The following is a 23,010-nucleotide window of genomic DNA, read 5'->3' as shown; positions in this document are numbered from 1 at the left end:
AAGTTATCATTGTATACGCGTAGACATGTCGCTAACGGCGTTTCGCAATGGTAATTCAACTGTTCATAATATTTTGAACTTACGAGGGTACTTCAAAATGTGCTGTGAAAAATAAAATCACATACTTCTATTAAAGAATAGAACGTACAGTTACAAGCCTTTAATCTAAAATATTACGTTTAAACATATTAATCAAGTCTTTATCTGAACAAAACTCTGTAAAAACCTTATAGTAAGGTGATTAGACTTTGAATTATTGTATCTTATAAAACTGCCATTTTTGACTGTGTAATGAATTTAGCGATTGCGGTCATTATAAAATCAAAAACCAAAAAAATATTGCCTATTCAACAGTACCGCGTCCCTCAAGACTGAGGAGCGGATCCAGGATCCGGGTGTGCCTGCATCTCCCTGGATACGTGGTGCGACTTGCCTGATAAAAATCTTAAATCAAAACGTTTACAAAAATACACCATCGAAGATGAATTTCATTAAATGTTAATATTAGTGTTAGAAGGAACATTTGACATTTGCCCAACCATCAGAACCTAAAGATAAATAGTTTAAAATGCTGTCACTGCGATATGGGGGCTCAAACACACGAACAATATAATTATTTTTAGCCCAGAATTGAATTGTGAAAGATGAGCGTATTGTATTAGTCCCCCGCCAATATGGGGGTGGGGAGGGGGCGGGGACGTGTGTACCCCTAACAATTGCAGCTACTGGATGAAAATGCGCACGTAGGAGAGCAGACTTGGGTTAATTTAGTCAAATATTAACCAATCCACGACTGATTGAACTGCATTACCATAGTGTAACCAAATTTAGTAAAAACTGAATACTATTTTTTCTCAAGCGGCCAGTACATTAGGTCAAATTAAGTTCGATATGGTTGTTGTTAAAACTCAGTGGTGATATCATGCCAATAAACATTATTTTCAAGTTTGGTAGATATTGGATAACGAAAACTTAAGTCAGAGTGTGACGTTGCGGACCGCGACCCGGAGGACGACGTCAGACAAAATGATCTCTATATATCCGACACGCTACGCAGGCAACATTAAGTATATCCCGTGTATCGGTGCTTTACACAGAGCACGTTAAATAACAAAGAGGTCTCTTCACAAAGAGCCAGGGTATCACACCCGGATCTCTTGTATCTCACTCTGTTTCTTCCAACTTCCAGTTGTCTGGATTTGACTGCGAATTGCTGTCACTTTTATATCATGTCACTTATGGCATTTAAACACAATTTAAGTCGTGATGGCGTAACGGCGGGGTCAAGGCATAATGCAGCCAATGCGCGGGCAGACCTTGATAATCGCAAATAAACAAAACAAACAAAAGGCAACATTAAAATGTGAAGACGTTCATTGACGTTAAAATAGTTATAAAAGAAAGCGTATAATTATTTATTTTATATTTCTGAATTCTTCAACTATATCACAGAGGAGGTAATATAAAACAGATATCTAAAATAGTAACACTGATTCTATAACCTTATCAACACAAAGAAAGAGAAATCAACATTTTGCCTAAGATTAACACATGTTTAAAATGTTTATACACCCCTATACATATCACGTATTTAACATGCATCCCTTAATTTCTAAAAAGTCACATCTTTACCATAGATGTTTAACATTTGAAATATTTTTTTTATCAAATCATAGGAGTTATATTGCTATGTATATAACACACAATCTACTGCCAGTATCACCAATACAACAGAAAGGTTCAACATTTCGAAACTTTCGAAACATTTTTGCAAGATCGATACATATTTCATGTTTAGTAATATGGATAGAAGGTAACATTTAAAGTCAGAAGGAAAAAAAAGAACAAAAGAAATAATTAAATAATTACCCGCAATCTATTCTATGGCAGGGGCTATTCAAGGTTGGCTTTGAACATTGCATGGTGTTGTTTTTCAGAATAACAATAACACAATCTGTTTAGTCTAATAACGTAATAATTATAATAAATACAATATAAAATAATCATAAAATCACATTTTAAACGTCTAACGAAATAATACCAACGATTAAATAATCCTGGTTAAATCACATCCGGTGCGGGTAGAGATAAGACGACCTGAAAGACGATCCTCGTGCACTCTTAGTTCGGGCGTTATCATAAGAGCGCACGTGGCGGTCATACTTAAAGTCTAGGGAAATGTCGTCGTCGTAAGAAAATTCCGATTCCCTATCCGCGGATAGAGGTCGAAAGGTGTTGTAAGCCGCTACTGACGTAGCGAGCTTGTTGCGCGCGGCCATAAGGACGTCTTCTGTAGTTTGGGAGGACGGACTGAGGGCGGAACGGGCGTCACTGACTGCATCCGTCACGTGGTTTGTGCTTCCGTTCCCGATTGTGTCACGTACTGGTAGCTCTGTAAAACCTGGAAGCGAAAACAATTCAATTGTGAATGAAAAAAAAACTTCATTAAAACAGTAATCTTATTCACTTTTATTGGATATGTGTGCATATCACACATTCCATGTTATTTTATAAGTTACGGGGTTAGTAAGCTACCCGGTATGGAATATACGGGGCCAAGGAAACCATATCAGGTGAGAACGAAGCTCGAGCCCGAAAATGGTTTCCTGCGCCCTGTATATCCCATATCGGGTGGTAATACTAACCCCGTAACGTATATATCACGTCGATAACCTGTTAACATGTTTAAATGTTTCATTTTTTCATCGGAATCGTAAAGGTAGACGCCATTTTGGTACGATATAAGTTTGGTGACCCAATATGGATATTTTGGATATTTTTTTAGGTCACCGCTTGACCAATGGCATTGTGTCATTTATGTTGGAGTCGTGATTTAATTGAAAACTGTTGCTGTTTCTATCTTTTCTGAAGAAAAATACGAGACTTTTTTGATAAAAAAAAAACAGATCAAATCTAATTTAGTTGATAAATCAAGTATTAAGGGATTAGAATGTAATATTGTTATTATAAGGGGCGGGAACGTCCATATTAAATGGATGTGAAGACTACATCAGTGTTATTCCCCTTGAGTAAAGCTTGTTGGTCATGTTTAACTAGCTATCAGACCTACTTGAATGGTTCGATTCCGCTTCTTTCTTTGGTGATGACGTCATCTGCGGTGTGACGGTCTTCACTCTGCGCATGCGCTGTAGTTCGTCTTCCTGTTTGCAAATAGTGTTCTTGGCTGACTCCAATTCAGTTTTAAGTTTAGAGCAAAGAGCTAGTGCTCCTTTTGCCACCATGGTTGCCGGAACCACTTGGGTCTCAAAGGCCCGTTTAAGCGTCGCCTCGCCGAGCAATGAGAAGTCCACTGTTTCGATGAGTTCATTTCGTTGATCCTGTGTAAGCTTGTCCTTCTCTGAAATACATATTTATCATATTTATAAGAAAATGTGTGGATTTAAAGATAATATTATTGGATTATTTGTTGGCTAATCATGATAATAATATATGGTATAAGGAATATTTACATCAACTACAGTACTTATATTTGACCCATATTTCATTTGTAATTTCAGTACAGTCGAAACCAATTGGCTCGATATCGCTTGGCTCGATTATCTCGTTGGCTCGAACTTGATGTTAAGAACCAATTTATTTACTGTATGTAAGCATTTCCGTTTGGCTCAATAATCGCGAGGCTCGAAGTATTTTGGCAGGTCACTGGGATATCGAGCTAAAGGGTTTCGCCTGTGCATGCATACATGCATATACAATGTATTATCGTTATATAAAATACAGATTATAATTTTGACAGACCAAGTATTGAATAGTTTCTGCCATATTCGCACAAACATTCTGATTTGTCACAGATTACTGTCTCAACATTTAAACATTAGTACCGATAATGCCCCACAAATCCATTGTTAACCGTACACAAAACAATGACTTGATGACAGTTGGAATTTGTGCGGTAAATTGCTGAGTTCGCGATTATATTTATCAACTAATACTGATCATGAAATAATAAAGATAGCTCCGGGTGTGCTCTATTTAAAGCCAAAATTGGTTTATGTATCTGGTCTTTTCATGTATCAGAATGAATACGCCAAAAATGGTCTCGTGAGTTAATTAGGAACTGGCACAAACTTGGTTGGTATTTAAATGGGATACAAAGTTTTTGCGAGCCATAGACAATAATTAATAAGAAACAGTATACAATATATGAACAAAACAAAACTATATGATAGAAATTGAACGATTTGTTTAAATGTTCGAAAATATCTTGCTATGGAGCGGAAAATTGGTAATTTCAAGTTATATGATTTAAAGGGACCTGATCAAGTTTTATTGGGTCAAACATTATTATCGTTTGAAATGTGACAACAATACTCGTAACAATGATAAAACGTTATCAAAGTTCAAATAAGAACTCGATTATGATAAGGTATTAAAATGCCGAAAAGCGTTAGCTAAACTCAAGAAAAGTGAATGATTTTAACAAGAGCGAGTATAGTCCAGTTCCTTTTTGGTTTTGGATAATAATAACATTTTGTCAAATTTTATCAATTTTAAAATGACACTTGTATTTAAAATTAATACATACACGTGTATAACACCCACATATTAAATGACAGGTCGGTCTAAAGATATTTACAGTGAGCAAATATCGTCTAATATCGTCTATCAATTATAAAAGATATCCTATATACAAACCATTGTTTCCCATATGTATTCACCTTTTTGATAAATTAAATCAATTGTATTAATTGTGATATATCTTATTTGGGAGTAAGAGTGTATCTTTAACAAAGTTTGAAAAAAAGTTACCAAATTTTACCTGTGAACGAGTCCCTTTAGGGACATTTTATGACATACAGTAATGATTCATTTGTGTGCGATTTTTACTTAAGATTTTCGGTGAATGGCTTCATTATTGCTATCCACTACAATACAATGAGAGACGCATCATCTATTCATAAGCCATATTATATCAGGCCTCATCGACAGACATTCTCTTTAAATGATTTAGCTGTCCAACGCGTCTATACCAGTACGCCAGAAAACAAAACATTTTTTGATTTAATACAATCATGGTGCAATAATAATATACTAAATAAATTAGTTCCTAATCGATATTTTCTGCTTTACCCAGACATAAGAGCATAAGCTATTTAACGCGCATGAGTTACTTAAAGCTGCACTCTCTCAGTTTAACTGTTTTAAAACCCTTTTTTATTTTTTTATTTTGGAACGAGCCGATTTTGCCTATATGTCCATGTCCAGTGATATAAGACTGTCGATAAAAGAACGTGTTTTTCATATTTACGATATAAAATGGATGTTCAACGGCTAAAAGCTTTTAGAAATATGAAATGTTCGGCAGTTTTCGAAACAAATAAGATCTGGTATATTGCGAGTAATCCTATTTGACTGAATTGAAGGCATTGATGAAAAAATCTGCGGGTTCTGAGACCAAAAAAAGAGAAGAAAGGTCAAAACTGTCAAAATCTGTGAGAATGCAGCTCTAAAGGTACATCCGCTAGACTATTTAAAAGGCATAAAAACACAATATGGAACTCATTACATGCCTGTTGCAAACTTGTAACGATATAAAAAAAAATCAAAACCATTGTTCTTTCAAATAGTCGGCTATCTATAGTCATCATTTTCAGGAACAAAAGTTTTAACTATTCGGAAAATGTTTTCACCAGCGTTAAATGATATGACTAACAAGCTTTTATACCAGACATTTCAACTTCAAAAGTCATTTAAGTCTTAGGCTTAATGTAATAGGCTTGTGTCTAGCCTCTTAGAATATACTAGTATCATTTTGTTTGTTCAGCTGTTCAGCTTGTATTATTTATTTCTTATAAGGCCTAAAAAAATATGTCTGTTTCGGGTAACCCGACCCTACCTATAAAAATGCGCCGAGCCTAACTATTTTTTTCGTTCCTGAGCAAAATAAAAATAAAAATAACGAATAGAGAGTAACGAAGGGCGGATAAATGCAGATTTTAATCAGAATTATTGTTTATATGCTAAAACAAAGTCAGGCAATGACAGTAATGTAGGAAAGACTGCCATGTCCAAGAAAACATTCTGAACTTACGACAGATTTTGAAAAAAAAAAAATCCCTACCTACCCTACCTAGAAATTTTGGGAAGGTTACCCTAAACAAACAAATATTTTTTTTTTTTGGCCTTAGCACACCTTAGTTAGACAATTTCATCATAATTTGTTTTCTCAAAAGACCAACCCTATGGCATTCCATCAGGGGCGTACATGACTTTGAACAGAGCGCCAGTGCATTTGAGCGAGGTTTGAATATGTAAATTATCCTCAATATTTTATATGTAATAGGAGCGGTCAGGTGCGTAGCTAGGCATACTCCAGAACGCCAGGGCGGACAAGGAAATTAGGTTCCATCGAAATGACAAATGCTTTAAACTCGAAATCAAAAGTTACAATAGAAGGCTAAGGGGTGTTTACTGTGTATACAGTATATTTCTTATACATTATTTCACTGGTGAATGTTAAGCGTAAGTTTACTGAATATTAGGGTTCGGAATATTTGAAAATGGTTTCTTTGTAACTGTATTCTTCAAAAACAAATCAGGGGAAACCCCTTTCGCTTCCATTCCATATAACAAACTGTGACCTAAGTAACAAAATACTTTCATGTATTGACACCTAGCACCTGGTGCACAGTTCAAAATACCCAAGGTACGCTCTGGGCCGTTTGTGTTGTCCCCTCCGTTAGGAACATTTGGAAAAATTCAATATTAAAGGAACAATTTTCCAAACATTCTGAACGTCAAGGTGAATTATATAGTAAAACATAACATGATTATTCACCCTTTTGGCATTCCGCTGCTATTTCATGTCTTTAATAAAAGTTATAACACCTGAATACATTTGAAAGCACACTATCATAACATGATAAGCAATTCTCTCGTCATTTTAACGTTCGAGTTGTTCTCACAGAACTAATATTATTTATAAAAGTGATTGTTTTCTTTAGTTATAAATCTTCTATTTACCCACAAATCATAGCTAAGTCAAGGATTAATTAACAATTATGATCTAATTTTGACTTTTTAACATTTTGCCAATGCCAGATTTATTTTGAATATTTATTGGTTATCAATAATATTTGATAAAAGAGTAAATTGCGAAATATTTGGCCTATTTTCAGGCTGTCAATGAGAGAGTATGAAATGGATTATAGGCGTATAATGAAAAGATCGTACCAAATCTCAAGTCTAGTAGATCATCTCGTTCGTGCAATGTGTTTTCTTTTTTACTGAAGACACATTGCGCGATTTTGGGCCACATAAATGAAGAAATCACTGATAAAAAATGCCCAAAACAAAGAAATTTTAAATGTGTTTCTATTGCTTCCAAACCTTTTTCCATAAAGCATTGCCATTACAGGATCAATGATTCCTGATGATTGATGACAATTAACACACCTTTTCTTTTATTTTACAGTGATCTAATGGTCAATATACTTAACTGCGAACACTATATGTTTGCATTCTCACAATATGTTGACTTATAGCAAGATATTGATTTTGAAATTTAATGTTTTGTTGTTTTTGTCTTTTAAATCAATAACGAGAAGAAAACAATATTAAGTAACTACTACAGTTTGAACAAAATACCTTAAATTACCATTATAACTTTGATACATGACGAAATAAGTAATGGTTAAAAATTGTAAGTATATACTAACACTCACGAATGGTTTGATGCGACGCACTGTACATACTAACAACCTTCAACCTTTTTAGTGGTCTACATTCTATTATGTAAACTACCCATTAAGTGGGCCAGCGACTTTAATATCTACCGGTTCACCTGATTATAACCAATGACAGTTGACTGCTGATTTACTGTAATAAATGTATAGGCAAATTTGAAGTATACTGCTTAGTCCTTGGACAACATATAATGCTAACCACTAAAGTTATACAATGTTGTAGTATTTAACTATTGTTGATTACAACCACACGTACATATCCGGTTAATACATTCACAACTTGTGATGTGTATTGATTATAGATTGATTATTGATTATCACAGCCACAGAGAGGGGTGGGTGGAGAATGAAACAAATTTTTAGGTACCAAATGCCAATTATGTAGACAGTTATTAAAACATATATTTTATTTAAATTTCTATATTCATAGTCAGTTGTGTTAAATGCCTAAGCACCACTTTAAGAAAGATAAACTAACAATACCAGGCAGATCTGAAATAGAATAATGAAGATACCACACTTTCCCAAATATACAAGACACTGTTTAGAGGTAAAACAGTATTTTCTATGCTACTGGAGTAATAAACACAAACAATTTAATTAATGTAGACGTACCATGGGCCCACAATAAAATGTAAAAATCTCCTAAAACAAAATATTTAACATGTATAGAGGTATAGAGTTCTTGTTTACATACATGTCCCATTCAGATAACAAGCTAAACCTACTGTTTGTTATGTGTGGAAAATGCAAATAAGCAGAGCCCAAATCAATACGCGGAGAATCTATATTTCTACAATACTAGCGGCATGCAGAATTAAAATACATGCAAACTTACTATCGTTATAATTTTTATCAAAGGATTTTGTAGTTTACCAGTGCAAATTGAATACTAAATAATCAAGTATATGGTATTCTGGGTAAATCGAACATTTGATAACTCAAATTTGACAAAAATGCACACCTAAACATCTACTAATCATATATCAAAGCCTGGTATTGTATGCAAAGCACGCTTAAAATTTCATTCACATTTCCGATATCCATTTGATTCAATTATAGTGAAACTAAGTCAAGATTTGAAGTTGCCCAAGTACCACATATCGATTCTACGTGTATTTCTCTCTTAAGGGGCGTTCTACAAAACATTACCGATCATTGTGAAATAATTACCTGCTGTGAGCACATATTCAAGGATCCCGTACAGCGAGTCGTGTGACTTTCTTGTGTCTAGAGGGCCCGAGGTCACCAACGTTTTGTACGTCTCCGCTGTCAGCACGCCTTTACGAGCCATTTCGTTCATATAATTCTCCATAAGCTGACAGGCCCTTTGTCCTTGCGTTGCATCACCGTTGCATGACTCTGCTACGATGTCCTTAAGGACAGAAGGGGATATTATACAAAGGTCGTCGGCAGATAGGCTGTTAAGACGCTCACCCGCGATTCTGACCAGCGTTGGTCGGCATTTACAGCCGTGTGCAGTTGCGAACTTCAGCACCTTTGTAATCCAATCAGTCGTAATGCTTTCTTCAGTAAATGCGTCCTCTGGTATTTCATTGATGATAGCGTCTACTACTTTACCGGAGTCGTTCTTTTTCTTAGATTTAAGGCCTGTTTTAGTGTCTTTCACAAGATCAAGATCATGATGAGCGGACCTGGCTAGTTTCATTGATTTAGCGTCACCAGTATCACCTTTCTTTTGTTCAGGTCCTTTTTCTTCAATGTCAATCTTGTCTATGTAGTTGTGAAGGTATTTTGTAACTAGCTCTGCTGTAACATTATTCTTAACACCTTTGGACTTTGTTAGAGAGAGAAGCTTAATAAGCCATGGTACTGGTAGACCAAGCAAAATTCTAATGTTTTCCTCCGTTTTGTCTCCAGATGATTTTTTCGACATCGAAGGTGTACTAAATTTAGTTGGAGGCTTCGACCAACAGTCCACTAGAGCATCGCTACACATAGCAACGATATCAGCTTTCTCAGCGACTGCTGATGCAGTCATACACGAGATCAACAGAGATGCAATGGCGGACGTCGAGCGGCTCATTTTCGCGGAAGTGATGGTGTCCTGCAAAAACTTATCTGAAACCTCAGCTAAATTCCCCGCACCAGTCATCTGTAGAACTTCCGATGCGCACCGGATATGGACAACATTGGCTTTCGTCAAGTCAACTTTCATGTTGTAACAGAAGTCCGCTACGACTGCGAATGCCTCAGGTCCTCCGGGAAATTCTTTCAACTCAACGCGATTGCAGTCAGTACCCGGACTCTTTGCCAAAGCACAGAAAAAGTCCGATTTTGCGTAGAGTGGAAATTTATGAAGCTTGAATTCCGTATCGTCGACAACCACTGTTATATCCGACAATTCCCCAGTCTGGCGAAATTTGGAGAAATTCATTTTTTTTGTTTAATTATCAACTGTTTATTTGAACGAAAATATTGATTTTCAAAATCAGCTCATCTGTTTCAAAAATTTAAGTTTCATTACTGCGGCTGTATTTGTATCATGAATTGACGTTTTAATATCCTCCGAATTTCTACATTGATCGTCCATGTAACTCAATTAAACAGTTCTGGTTTCAGTTTTAAATACCCTCCTTTAAGTTTATGAAGAATATCATATAAACGCCCTGGATAGCGTATTGAAGTGTATCTTTAAATGTTTAATTTTCCTTCCTCGACACTAAATCATGTCTCTCTCAATATTAAACCTGAACAAGAGTCTTTGTCAATAAGACCTTGAATGTAAACATAAATGACCCATTCGGTTGATAAATTATAAGTTCGATATTTAAACCAGATGTTTCTACCTGTGATTACCACGCTTTAGAGATCAAATCGTTATTTCACCAGATACGTCAGCCACGTAATTTTTCCACGCATCACTTTTTTTCCTATTTAATATTTATAACTAAGCTTCTTATTTATCGTAAACTAACTATTGACTGATAAGTCCTCGATAGTTCATCGTAACATTAGCTAAAATCATGTGAAAAATATTGATCTTAACCTGTTTAAAACTCAAACTGAAACTTTTATCAATACTTAGTTCTTTTCTGAAAGACTTAGTCACGCCAGCTATAAATATTTGTACTTATCAAAACGTTCGAATGAAAAATATCCTTTAATGCATCAAATATTCCACTGAACAAAATCTTCATCTTCAACCGCGTATAAATGTTTAAGATTTAAAATCAATAGCCTGAAATTGACAGCAAATATTGAACGTTGTTGTAATTATAAGCTTATCTTTTGTGGTAGGCACAAGAGATTGGTAATTTGGCAACTTGTTCACCTGACCATCGGGTTGTAACTTGTGCTCAGACCTTCGCGCCATCCCATTATATTCTCTTCTACTATATATGAAATGAATTATATTTGTAACATATTTCTTCACATTCTCTTTTCAATCTCGTTTACACTGAAAGTAACAAAGAAAATAACACATTCGTTGTTATCAAAATATTTGATTTCAGCTTAGTGACTTCATATTCATATTTCATGTCATTTATCATCGAAGGAGAAAATATCAATATTTCATTAAACTTGACTTTTATATTGACATAACTCTTATAAGGAAAACTTGAATGGTTATCAACTTATATCCTCTTTTAGCTGTTTAAATGTCTTTTAAAATCTTCTTTTTTCTAGTTGAAATTGATATTAGTGAGTTTTGACATTTGCGTTATTTTAGGTGTAGTGTTTACATTAATTTGTTCGTAGTTCAGCGGTAAATACGTATTCTATTTGAATTCACGTCCTTTGAGATTAAGATGTTTAAATGCGACGGACCGTCTGAAGTCTTGTCAAAACTGAATGAATAAGATATAAGAATGTAATGATAATTGTACTATACGAGCTTATACTAGCGATTACCAATAATGAATTGATTAGAGTATAATTGGTTAAAGCTGCACTCTCACAGATTGGACGTTTTGACAACCTTTTTTATTTTGTGTCTTGGAACGAGCCAATTTAAGCGAAATTACATCTAAACCGTCATATAAGACGGATGAAAAAAAAAGATCGTAAATTTTTATTCTTAACTTCAAAAAATGATGTTCTATGCATTTTTAGTAACGGTTTTAGTCAAAAAACAGTAATTTTGGAACGAAATCATAAAATTCTGCGGTCTGATTTTTTATCAGCAGTCTTTTATCACTATTTTGCAGATATTTTCGCAAAAATTTGCTTATTCCAAGACAAAAAAATAAAAAGTTGTAAACACGGTAAATCTGTGAGAGTGCAGCTTTAACCAGTCATCAGACCTTTAACTATAAATGCCAAGTTTTATCAGATTATCTATTTCTGATAGATACGGATCCATCATCTTATTGGTGAATGGCATATGATAGCTGATAACTGAATTGAAATAATAATACAATTTAAAGCACACTGGATTAATCAAATATCACAACAATACCCTGGAACTCTAGAACCGTGGGGTTTAGCAAGTATAAAACCTTAGTATGTCAATCACTCAATTGAACTATAGAACCGCGGGGTCTAGCAAGCATAAAGCCTTATTCTGTCAATCACTGTCTGCCGAACCTTATCACACTGTAATTTAAATTGCCCGTAATAACAGTGCTACAATCCTAATAATGTGAAATAGCCATTCGTCCTCAGTGAACCTGATACTATTGAATACCCATGTCTTAAAGGGGTTGGCACCAAAAACAGTTTTTTTAAACGAATCTCGGAACAATTATTTAATAAAGTGTTTTACTCTTTGATACCATAATTGTAGAAAAATACCAAAATGTAAAAAAAATCGAGTCGGAGATCGGGTTCGAACCGTCGTCGCCAAAATTGCAGCCCAGTGATGTATCCACTGTGCTACGAAGGCTAACCCTAAACCGGTGGTGGTGTTAGTAGTTTATACTCCGGGTCCCGGCGGGAGCACATCGAAGGGTCTCAGAGTGACAGTTCAACCACCGCACACCTATCCTTACCCTAATCCATTGGAATATTTAAGCGATATACCTAACTTGGTAATATCACGTGATAACATCGACTTACCAATCACGCATAAGGATGAATTCTACTAGGTATACATACCTAGTAATCTTTTTTAATGGGGAAAATACAAGTTTAAGTCAGTTTTCGAATATTTCCTTTTCCCCGCTATTTCATCATACGGTGTAGAGCCCCTTTGATGACTCTTTTAAATAAAATACCACTTTTATTAGCGGTAATAAGCGAATTCCTAAAAAGAGATACCGTACGGTATCCGCTCCGGAAGCATCCGCTCTTCTGTGTGCAACTTTTAGGCAATTTCCGTAGATTGTTTCGACCCGAGTTTTTGTTAGAGATCCTTATATCACTGTCAACAAATAGCTTCGATCAAAACCGAGACTGCAGTTTCATACTTTTTATAAATACTTTGCTCTCAGGTGGAAAGAAAAAGTTTTCAGAATGCACTACACGGGATACTTTTGTCGAAATTTTGCACTCTCACCGGTGACCAGAATGTGAATGGCAAACGTACCATGGGTGTTTGAAAATCAGCGCTTAGTTTTGCTTAAAATCATATGTAGGCCAATTTCAATGTGGGTTCAGGGTTGCTTTTTAAGCAAGATTGTTGGAGCTACATTTTGGCGTATATTTCGTACAGGTAAATGTATCTACAAGTACCCCGATTTCTTTACGTTTCATAAATAACCGTAAAAGTATACGTGTGGCATTTCCACGATTCATTCACGAAAAGCGTAGGCCGCAGCCTACATGGCCAATAGGAAGCTACGCCCACGAAATTAGCATATTTTTAAGTCACAATCTTAAGGGCAGATTACTCCAAAGCAGATGCTTTATCTAAAGGTAGTATACTGTATAAAACCCTTGCTGCAAAATCGTTACAAATGTTAAAGCCAGATAATAGGTTTTAGTCACTTTTGTATTCGATTTTAATTACCTGTGGGCGGAATTGTATACAAGTAAAACTACGTTTGTCGCACCTTCAGCGTTTCAACGTTTTCATTTTTAATTCTATGTATGATTGTAATGGTCAATCATCGCTCTGTCAGAGTGTAAATAGCCTGTCCACAGCTATTTTGCCGAATATAGAATAAGATTTATTGACAGACAATTATACCGATATCCTAATGTTTTGAAATTTAAGGATATTATGAATATCAATCCCAATGATGATATTAAATTCATAAAATTATGTAAATTCCTCAAGTGTATTGTTAACAAATTTAGTATAAGAATGTAACACTATGTTCTCCTCCACATATATTTATATATGTTTGATATTAAAGTTTCAATTACATAAACAATATTCACATTTAGAAAATCTGTATTATTATGTCCAATATATTTTGTAATTATGTTGTATTGTAAATGTACCCATGCTTTTTTTGTCATGTACTTATGACATGAGTGATGTTAAAAATAAACTTGGAAACTTGGAAACTATGTTTAAATATGGTGGCTATGGAAACGTCCATTAGAAGTGAAATTTGTCAAGACAAATAATTTAATTATGTTTTTAATCGATACGAATGGTGTAGATACCACCTCACCTGACATAGTTTGTTGGCATTATAATGTTATAACAATGAAAGAGGAAGTAACTCTGCATGGAGTTACAGCGTCAACACATAGACAACAAAAAGCTGTCTGCTACCACCGATATTTGTATATGTTGTCTGCTCCCGACAACTGAAAAGGTGCAGTGGTAAGCTTTATTTCCATTGAAAATATCCAATATGTTTGACCGTACATTGCTTGATATGATTATTGACCATGACTTTTAGGTGAGTCCTATTGATTTTAAGATAACTTGCTCCAAGGTCAAAGACGAAGTGACCTTAAATATATATATATATATATATATATAGAACTTTGAATCATACAGTCTTCAAATTAAGTAGGAATATTTGTCATGCTATTTCGATTTTAAAGATAGTTGGTCAACGATCAAGGCAGGATTAAATAAAAAACAAACTGGCATTGCTATACAGTATATATCCAAAATACTTGATAATACGGCCGATATCCGACTGAACACAATTAAATCATTTATACAGACCTGTACATAAATCATGTACTTTTATGGGTTCGATAATAACAGTCAAAGGAGTTGAACATAATATTGCATTAAATAAATATGTGGGCACGAACCTATTTTGTGTTCCTTTTAAGGGAATAGCTCTTGTTCGGCCGGCTTAACCTGTTTCCACGAGGCACCGATCTGATAGATGATAACACAAGAAAAGTTGTAGTTAGTTGTTCTATTCTTGCAATGTCATTATTTCATAGTATTACAGTACATGTTACAACAATACAACCAAATATTACAGTTTGCAATTGTGAATGTATGACATTTAGAATTATGATGAATTATATCACAGAAAGTTAACATAAATTAAATCATAATACTAGAATATGAATTACTTCAGATAAAACTATATAATTAAGTAACAAATTCATTTTAACAATTTTGATATCATTTGCGCAGGATAACCCGTTAAGTATTAAACAAGTAATCGAATACTATATCGTGTACCGAGCTATTCGAAACTTATATTATGTACCCAGATATGTCGAAATATTATATGCATTCGCAAATACACTTTTATCGGTATCAAATAATTATAAAATAGTTACAACATGTCAGTTCTGTTAAAAATATAGTTGTTGAAGCACTTAAAACAATCTAAACAATAACAAATTATTTTATAAATATGCAACTTCTTGAAAAGCACGCTTATATTCATATAATAACTTAAATTTGTGAATACACAAAACACAAATTTCTCAGATTTCTCCATTTCCTTTAAGAGGTAAGTTTTCACTATTTTCTTAAAAAAAATATTTTGATTTTGCTTCTTTGATATATTTGGAAGCATTAAGGTCCAGTGTTCATATGGTTCATCTTAGGTAAAAGAACTAGGTTACTAGGTAAAAATAAATGCGTTCAATTATTCTTCAGCATGTATCCAATCTCCACGAAACTCAGTCAGAATATTTTTCAATTTGATATTTACGACCAATGTGAATATGGGTTATCTTTGGTCAAAAACTAGGTCTTTAGGTCAAATATGAAGGAAAAAACTTTGTGTTCAAGTTTTTTTTTTCTATAATAATTTCAACAATGTTTATCCAATCGTCAGGAAATTCATTCAGTATATTTCTCATTATGATATTTAGGACCAGTGTGAATTTGTGTCATTTCGGGTCATAAACTATGTAGGATCATTGTAAATATGGGTCAGCAGCATTTACCTTTACATCTATATACATATATCCTGCTGCAAAATAGTAATTGTCGAATTGAAAAATCCGGTTGAGATGCGAAACTGCATTCACCAGTTGCATTCACTGCATTCTTCATTTCTGTTAGTACTTAACTAACCAGTTTGAAGACTTATATAAACGAACAGATACCATTTAAATGTTATCAGATCAAACAAAGGATGCCACTCAAATAATAAACATGACAAATAACAATTATATAATATACAGTAATGTTCAACCGGTAAAAGTGTTTGTATCACATACAGTCCTCATCTGTTCAAAACGTTCGAGTTGGAAATACAAATTCAAGTAATTTAAATTCATCGCCGATTTTTGTACACAATCAGATACCCCGGATAATACTGCGCTCTGTCAAACGCAACAAAGACAGCGGGATCAGTAATAGAATCAACGCATGTATCAAAAAGATCTCCATGCATGGTTCCTGGTTTACTTGGTGGCCTTCTGTAGTCCTTATTTCCTTTTGTGTATTCTCCGACCAGAACTGACGTTAGAAACACAAATCTTGACCCTCCCGTTGTGTATCTGTCACTGTAGCAAGCGTCTCTGGCAAAGTAGGCACCGTGTCCGAAAGCAGTGCCGTGTTTTCCTGAAACCCGGGGGTCAATGGTATGGATGCATATTCCTCTTGCTGCTTCTAAAGTGTCCGTTCCGTGAAACAGCTCTCGTATTTCAAGATCTTTATCTCTTCCAAGTCGTTTTGCCTTGATCTGCATACTTTTTCTTTTGCTACGCAAGAAACCAACGGTTTAATATAATAATAATAATAATAATGTAATACAGCAACAATGATACAATTGATGGAAACTATCGAAGTCAGTCAGGGAATTCAACGGGGAATACGTTATCATTCTCAGCTTAAAGCTGATAAGAACATGATACTTAAACAGAATAATTATAAAATTGTAAAATAACAATTATAAGGTTTGTAAACAAAACACGTTTTACGCAGAAATATGATAATTTCAGATTTACAAAACAAACATGATAGCTAATATGAAGAAATATAATCTTCTATCAGAATCTTTAAAAAAAACAAAACCCAACTGACCTAATGTATTGACTCCATAGGTCAAGATTTTGAACTCTGTAGATAGCAGGGTTATCTATATCATCCCTTGACATAGTTTCAAAGAACTTGGTTACCACAGTAATGTATTCTTGACCTAGGGACACTCTTACAAGCTCAAAGGAGTGAATACTGTCCTGTGGTGACCAGTGTTGCGGTGTTTCAATATCTGCCTGCATCGGTTCAACAAGTGAAAGTGACTCGGGTCTGAAATAAGCAAGATCAGGAGTTCCAAGTAGTGGAAGTGGCTTAGGTCTGAAATAAGCATGCTTAGGGGATCAAGTAGTGGAAGTGGCTCAAGCGAGGTATTCAATATGCAACTGAAGTCAATCCTATGGTCATACATCATTGACTCTATTGAACGTATAGGTCCGTTTTTATATCGAGCAATCCGATTAGGTACATCGTTCTTAGATTCAGTTAAGACCAATATTGAACACCACACAAGGCCTGAAATAAGCACGATTATGGGTTCAAGTAGTCGACGTGACTCAGGTCAGAAATAAGCATCATTGAAGATCAAGTAGTGGAAGTGGCTTAGGTCTGAAATCAGCGTGCTTAGGGGATCAAGAAGTGAAAGGGGTTCAAGACTGACATAAGCATCATTAGGGGATCTGTTAGCGAAAGTGGCTTAGGTCAGAAATAAGCATGATTAATATAACATAATATTTTATTGCTTAGGGGATCAAGTAGTAGGTATGGCTTAGGTCTGAAATAAGCATGTTAGGGGATCAAGTAGTGGACGTGGCTCATGTCGGAAATAACCATGCTAACCCTAAGGTCTGAAATTAGCATGATTAGGGTTCAAGTAGTGAAAGTGGCTAAGGTATGATCACTATGTTTACAAAAAAGTCCATGAATTAAAAAAAACAACAACAACAATTCTTTAGCACAAGTGTCTTATTTGCGTATTTGCTTTTTTACGACCATATGCACAGTGATGGGAAATACTACAAAGAACTTCATATATTTGGAAAATATATTGTTATTGAAATAAAACAAACTAATAAGCAAGCAAAAATAGAACTCATAAACTCTGAATAAGTTATGAGTAACAATAGCTAAAATGTGTTCAACAAAGAACACGCTAAAATAAAATATTACGTTTCAAACTTTTGATCAACAAAACATACCCCTTTTGATAGATAATGTCGTTTGGCATAACGAGCAAAGGACGTCTTCGAAGTTCGCGTGTCTTGCTAGTGACAATATTTGTCTGTGTCATCTGCTGCAAGTCCACATCATATAAGTAGGTCCCATCTTCAAGAAAGAAGCTATAGTATCGTTGTTCATTTTGTTCAGTTTTTTGGGTTCGATATCTTATCTCTAACGTCTGCTGTAACGAGTCCTGCAAAGATTTGTGTGCAACTAAATTTTAAATTCATCAAACATGAACAATAGGATCATTCATTCCCCAAAGTTGATATATATATATTTCTACGATGAATTATTTTATGTCTATTTATATAATACACACGTGAAGAAGTACACGTTAAATGTATTTTTATGCATATACATATATGAATCTTTGTAACAAACTAGGATTATATCACTATTTTTCGTGCATTCTCCAGCTGGTTATTCGACTATTACCAAGTGAATCGTTGGGGATTTAGGTTATACTTTATTCTTAAGTCAAAATTTGTAAATGAAACAAATATCACGTATTTTTTCTTTTTATCACGATACATAATCTCTAATACACGACCTGATTTTCGTTCATTTGCCATTTGGTTTATTGAACATTTCCAGTTGGTTATTCGTGAATATCAAACTGGAAATGTTCGAATAACCAACTACAAAATACACGAACAAAAATTAATTGAAACAGTGTTTGTCAGGAAGATACATATATGTTTTTGCATACGCCTTAATTGAGAGAGTGATTTCTTCATATGGTATCCTTTATAACATATAAATATAAACAATCTAAATCCCAATCTTTGTCCAGGTCGGTAGTTGGATATTCGCGAAAAACCAACACTAATTTAAAAACATGTCGCTTTACAAAAAAACTGACTTAACAGCGAGGCCGAAATGACTTCCTTCGTCAACCGATTATATTAAAATGCATCTTCTGTAAAACCTACCGGCGTAAACTTATTCCAGCCGTCCTCGTCGTCCTGCCAAAACCATCTCCATTGTGTAGCAAATGTGTTTGGAGCTTCCCAAACGTCCTTTTTAAGTGTGTAAGCTGGTGTTGACAAACGACGAACAGCCACCGGCTGGTTAGACCCACCCTGAACGGCATAGAGGTTCGCCTTGAATTGAATCTGGAACACTACTTCCTTGTTCAATACATACTGAAAAAAGCGTAAATTGGTTGAACTTGTCTATCATATGTGCCTGTATACATTATAAGCCTTCTGAAATTATGTCGTTCTCCTGAAATTGCCAAAGTCAAATTTGAAGAAAAATATTGAGTTTCTAAAGATTTAAACTCCTGCTAAGCTCACAATGTTTGCTCCGGCATAACATGTGAATATTCTTAATTCTCATATTTTTTTATCAATTTGACTTTCGTGAAACTACACATTTTGTATTTGTGTAAAGTACATTTGATGTAAGTAGTTCGACCTAATGAAATAATAGAATGTAACCTTTTTGTAAAATTGGCCCCAATTAGTAGCTTATTTAATTTAGATAAATTTGTTACTTAATCTTGAATTTTTGAATTAAAAAATGTGTAAATTGTGATCATTATAACGATTTTTTTCCGTATAATGTCCTGAATCTTACAAAAGTAGGATTTTTACAAATTGCACTAAAACAATAAGAGAAAGCTTAGCTTTATCCTGTTATTTAGGTTTAAAGGTATCTGATGCAAAATGATTTGAAATTATGATGCCTTGTGACCCTATAGTATGTTGGTATCATTTGAAAGGGTTTAAAATGTAAAGAGAGAATGTGTTGAACTTCAGCGGTACAAGCATTACAAAAGGGCATGATCCCGTATGATCACAAAAAAGGTCGCTTATTGTCAAATTTCAGTTGAAATAAAACAAAAATACAAACTGCAATACCGTGTTTTTCATGTATTTTCAAAGATTTATTCTAAACAGATAACAGCAACCAATATCCTTTCATACGAAAGCTAAAATATATGGGGTCACCTGGCATCAGAATTTATCATTAACTCCACGTCTCATAAAATGCCAGGCTTATTTGTACATCGAGTACCTTACGACGATTAGAAAAGAAACGGGGCCATATATCATACTTTATTTTAAACCTGTTAGGGATGATTAACAATATGTTAACCAAAATTTTGTGTTTGCCTTTTTGTTTCTTGGACTTTCCTCTTTGGATATTTAATCTCAAATAATATCAATTGTTTAATTAAATATAAAACTAATGGATAAAAATAAAAACAACAACAAATGCGTCAACTGTTATTGTTTATTGGTCACAATGCAAACGTCATTTGAAGGACCAAAATTTAAATTGTTTATAATTTTTTTTTATTTAGTTTTAAGATTCAATAAAGTATATAAGCACTGTGTTGTTTGAGTTTTGTGCTGTTGTTCCATGTTTCTTGTTCGTGATTATTATTTTTTGTGTGTGTTCTATGTCTTTGGCGTTTACCCTATGCCATTAAACGGGGTTTATTTTAAACGTTTGGCTACTGAGTTTGTTTCTGTAGTTTTTCATATAAATATCAATATTTAGCAGCTATTTTTTTATTTTGCATTTTTATTACCCGGAAATGAATTTCATCCACTATTTTTCATTACTTTTAAATAACTTTCTTATTTGAAAAGACATCATCAAGAACTCTCCGGACATTGATGATTAGGTCGTTGAGGGGCTTTTGACACAAAATCAAAGTAATAATGTCAACCGACTTTTCCGAAAGAGTGTGGATGCTTTTTTATCCAAAATGTGGTAAAATTTGTTCAACTCCTTACACATCAAAACATGTCACCAAGAATGCATGTTTTATTCTCCAATAAAGATCGTTCCTCAAAACAGAAACAAAACATGACTTTTTGAAACATTCTTATTTTTGACCTTCCCCATCCACTTTTGCACTGTGCACATAATTACATAAGCAAAAATGAATTGTGCTTGAATTTACTTACTTAACTTCATTAGCCTAAATATGATTTGTACTCGAATTTACTTGTTTAATTTCATTAGCAAAATTTTAAATTGTACTTGAATGAAATACAAAGTAGGGATGCAGAATATGAAAACGTTCTACTCACGATATTATATATTTCCGTTCTATCTGCACTGGCACAAAATTTGTCCTCGATTTTCACATTCATGGGCAAACTAGCCCAACTTTTATCTGCCAAATTTATTTGCCACATATACGGCAATTTCTGATCCGGATGAAGAAATTGGCAGGTTGGGTCCTTACAGCGATCTTCAAGATATTTTGTGCAAATGGTTTCCGCGCCATCTACAGAAAAAACATTCATTATTTATTCATTGTACATAGAAAACAACTACCAGCTTAAAGCTGGTCCTTAGGCGGCATTGGCACTGTTGATACAGTCTTAAAATTATATCTTCATATATTTTGTAGTATCGTGTGCGTTCAATTAATCACCTTTCAGTACATCAACTGCATTGCATGTATTCCACTTCATCGTTAAATTTTAGTGTAAACATTTTTTTTCATTTTTCATGCGGTTAAATGGTACAGTTTTATGAAATATATGACGTATACAAAAAAGTGACGCGCTACTTAGTAAAGAATTAAAATGCAAGCCAGATGATAATTTGATTCTTATCACGACTGTACTTGTACGCTTCCAAGTAGCTGCACGTACAGGTAAAAATTGCAGTTTAGTTTAAAATGCATCATGAAACTTATCATTAAACTTGTATTTGGTGGCATTGTTTTGTTTTTATTTATGCATGATATACTACACTTGTACAATGTACATATACCAGCCTGACGCAGTGCACAAAAATGAGTTTACACACGTACATGTAGCCATACGCATTATGTGTCGCAACCTCTACTACTTAACAGTATCAATACTTGTAAAAGGATAAGCAAATATTAATAAACACCACGTTGCTGTGTATTTCCATGATGTATCATCGATGCTGCCACTGTTGTAGTCGTCTCCGACAAAAATTCTGGGTCGGTTTCCATACCAGTTCGTCGCCTTACCTCCTCTTCTAAAATAAGGTAAGCTATTTGACTTAAAAAGCAAATTGCTTGCACATGGGCTCAAAGTCTCGAACGAGTTTAGTTTCGGTAGAATGTCTGTATTTTTTTCTATTTAAAATGTGTTAAGATTGAATACAAATTAATGTGTTTCGTTGATGTCACTACATACCCCGTATTTTTTAATAAGTTGATGGGGGATCAAAAAAGACGTACGAATATCAATTTCAAAATGTTACCTTGTGAAAGAAAGGCGTTAAAAGAGGCGTTATAGGGTTGACGTAGCCATCGCTCATAATCTTTGACTTTCGGCTCCTGAATTGTGATGTTTCAAAATTACACGAACATTCCCTACAAATGCATGATATTAACTGAACTATCACAAAATTATATATCGTCTAAAAAGCAAAGACCTATCCTACTGCGTCAGTGAATTCCTACCCGTTAGCCCAATGGCAAAGCGTTCGCTTGGGGTGCGGAGGGTCGGAGGTTTAAACCCTGGCCGCGCCGAAACCAAAAAAAAAACGTTAGAATATAGAACCAGTAGCTCAGTTTCCCAGTGCTCGGCATTAAACGGCTAGTATTTGGTAATGGTTAAGCCAAGGAAAGTTATATGTCGTGTATCGGTGTTATACACCAAGCAAGCTTAAGAACCAAGAGGCCTCTTCGCAAAGAGCTAGCGTAACACACCAGGATCTCTTGCTTCTCTGTCCGCCTTTTTAAGTCTTTTAATATCTGGATTTGACAGGGTATTGCAGTAATTTCTATTTCATGTGACTAATTGCATTTAAACACATTTTCTTGTGACTTTGATTACTCAAATAAACAAACATAGCGTTAGT

The 23,010-nt window shown here is 34.5% G+C and overlaps 2 protein-coding genes across 2 annotated transcripts in view; both read right to left on the bottom strand.

Annotated features, from left to right (window-relative positions):
- Positions 1 to 1,441: 1,441 nt before the first annotated feature.
- LOC128211902 (uncharacterized) lies at positions 1,442 to 10,906 on the bottom strand. The gene is made up of 3 exons (XM_052917020.1): positions 8,880 to 10,906; positions 3,071 to 3,358; positions 1,442 to 2,401 (listed from the first exon to the last, which is right to left on the bottom strand). Exons 1-3 carry the CDS (start codon positions 10,102 to 10,104, stop codon positions 2,067 to 2,069), a joined length of 1,848 nt encoding a protein of 615 aa, XP_052772980.1. The 5' UTR covers positions 10,105 to 10,906; the 3' UTR covers positions 1,442 to 2,066.
- A 4,613-nt stretch (positions 10,907 to 15,519) lies between these two features.
- The window catches only part of LOC128210393 (protein mono-ADP-ribosyltransferase PARP12-like), a 69,755-nt gene continuing 62,264 nt past the window's right edge, over positions 15,520 to 23,010 (bottom strand). The window contains exons 12-14 of the mRNA XM_052914735.1: positions 18,174 to 18,388; positions 17,023 to 17,247; positions 15,520 to 16,700 (exon numbers count right to left, since the gene is read on the bottom strand). Coding sequence (XP_052770695.1) covers positions 16,271 to 16,700; positions 17,023 to 17,247; positions 18,174 to 18,388 — 870 coding nt within the window. The 3' untranslated portion in view covers positions 15,520 to 16,270. The remainder of the gene's footprint in view (positions 16,701 to 17,022; positions 17,248 to 18,173; positions 18,389 to 23,010) is intronic.

This window comes from Mya arenaria, chromosome 12, assembly GCF_026914265.1.
Source record: "Mya arenaria isolate MELC-2E11 chromosome 12, ASM2691426v1".
In the NCBI taxonomy this organism is placed as follows: Eukaryota; Metazoa; Mollusca; class Bivalvia; order Myida; family Myidae; genus Mya; species Mya arenaria.
The sequence above is the reverse complement of the archived record's forward strand: the minus strand, read 5'-3'. Positions and strand labels throughout refer to the sequence as shown.

Bases quoted from the DNA above. Each gene is read 5' to 3' on its own strand.
- LOC128211902 (XM_052917020.1), bottom strand. From the start codon at position 10,104: ATGAATTTCTCCAAATTTCGCCAGACTGGGGAATTGTCGGATATAACA. The intron at 3,359-8,879 runs GTAATTATTTCA...TATGTATTTCAG, and splicing joins TGAATATGTGCTCACAGCAG to AGAAGGACAAGCTTACACAG. The intron at 2,402-3,070 runs GTAGGTCTGATA...TTTCGCTTCCAG, and splicing joins AGCGGAATCGAACCATTCAA to GTTTTACAGAGCTACCAGTA.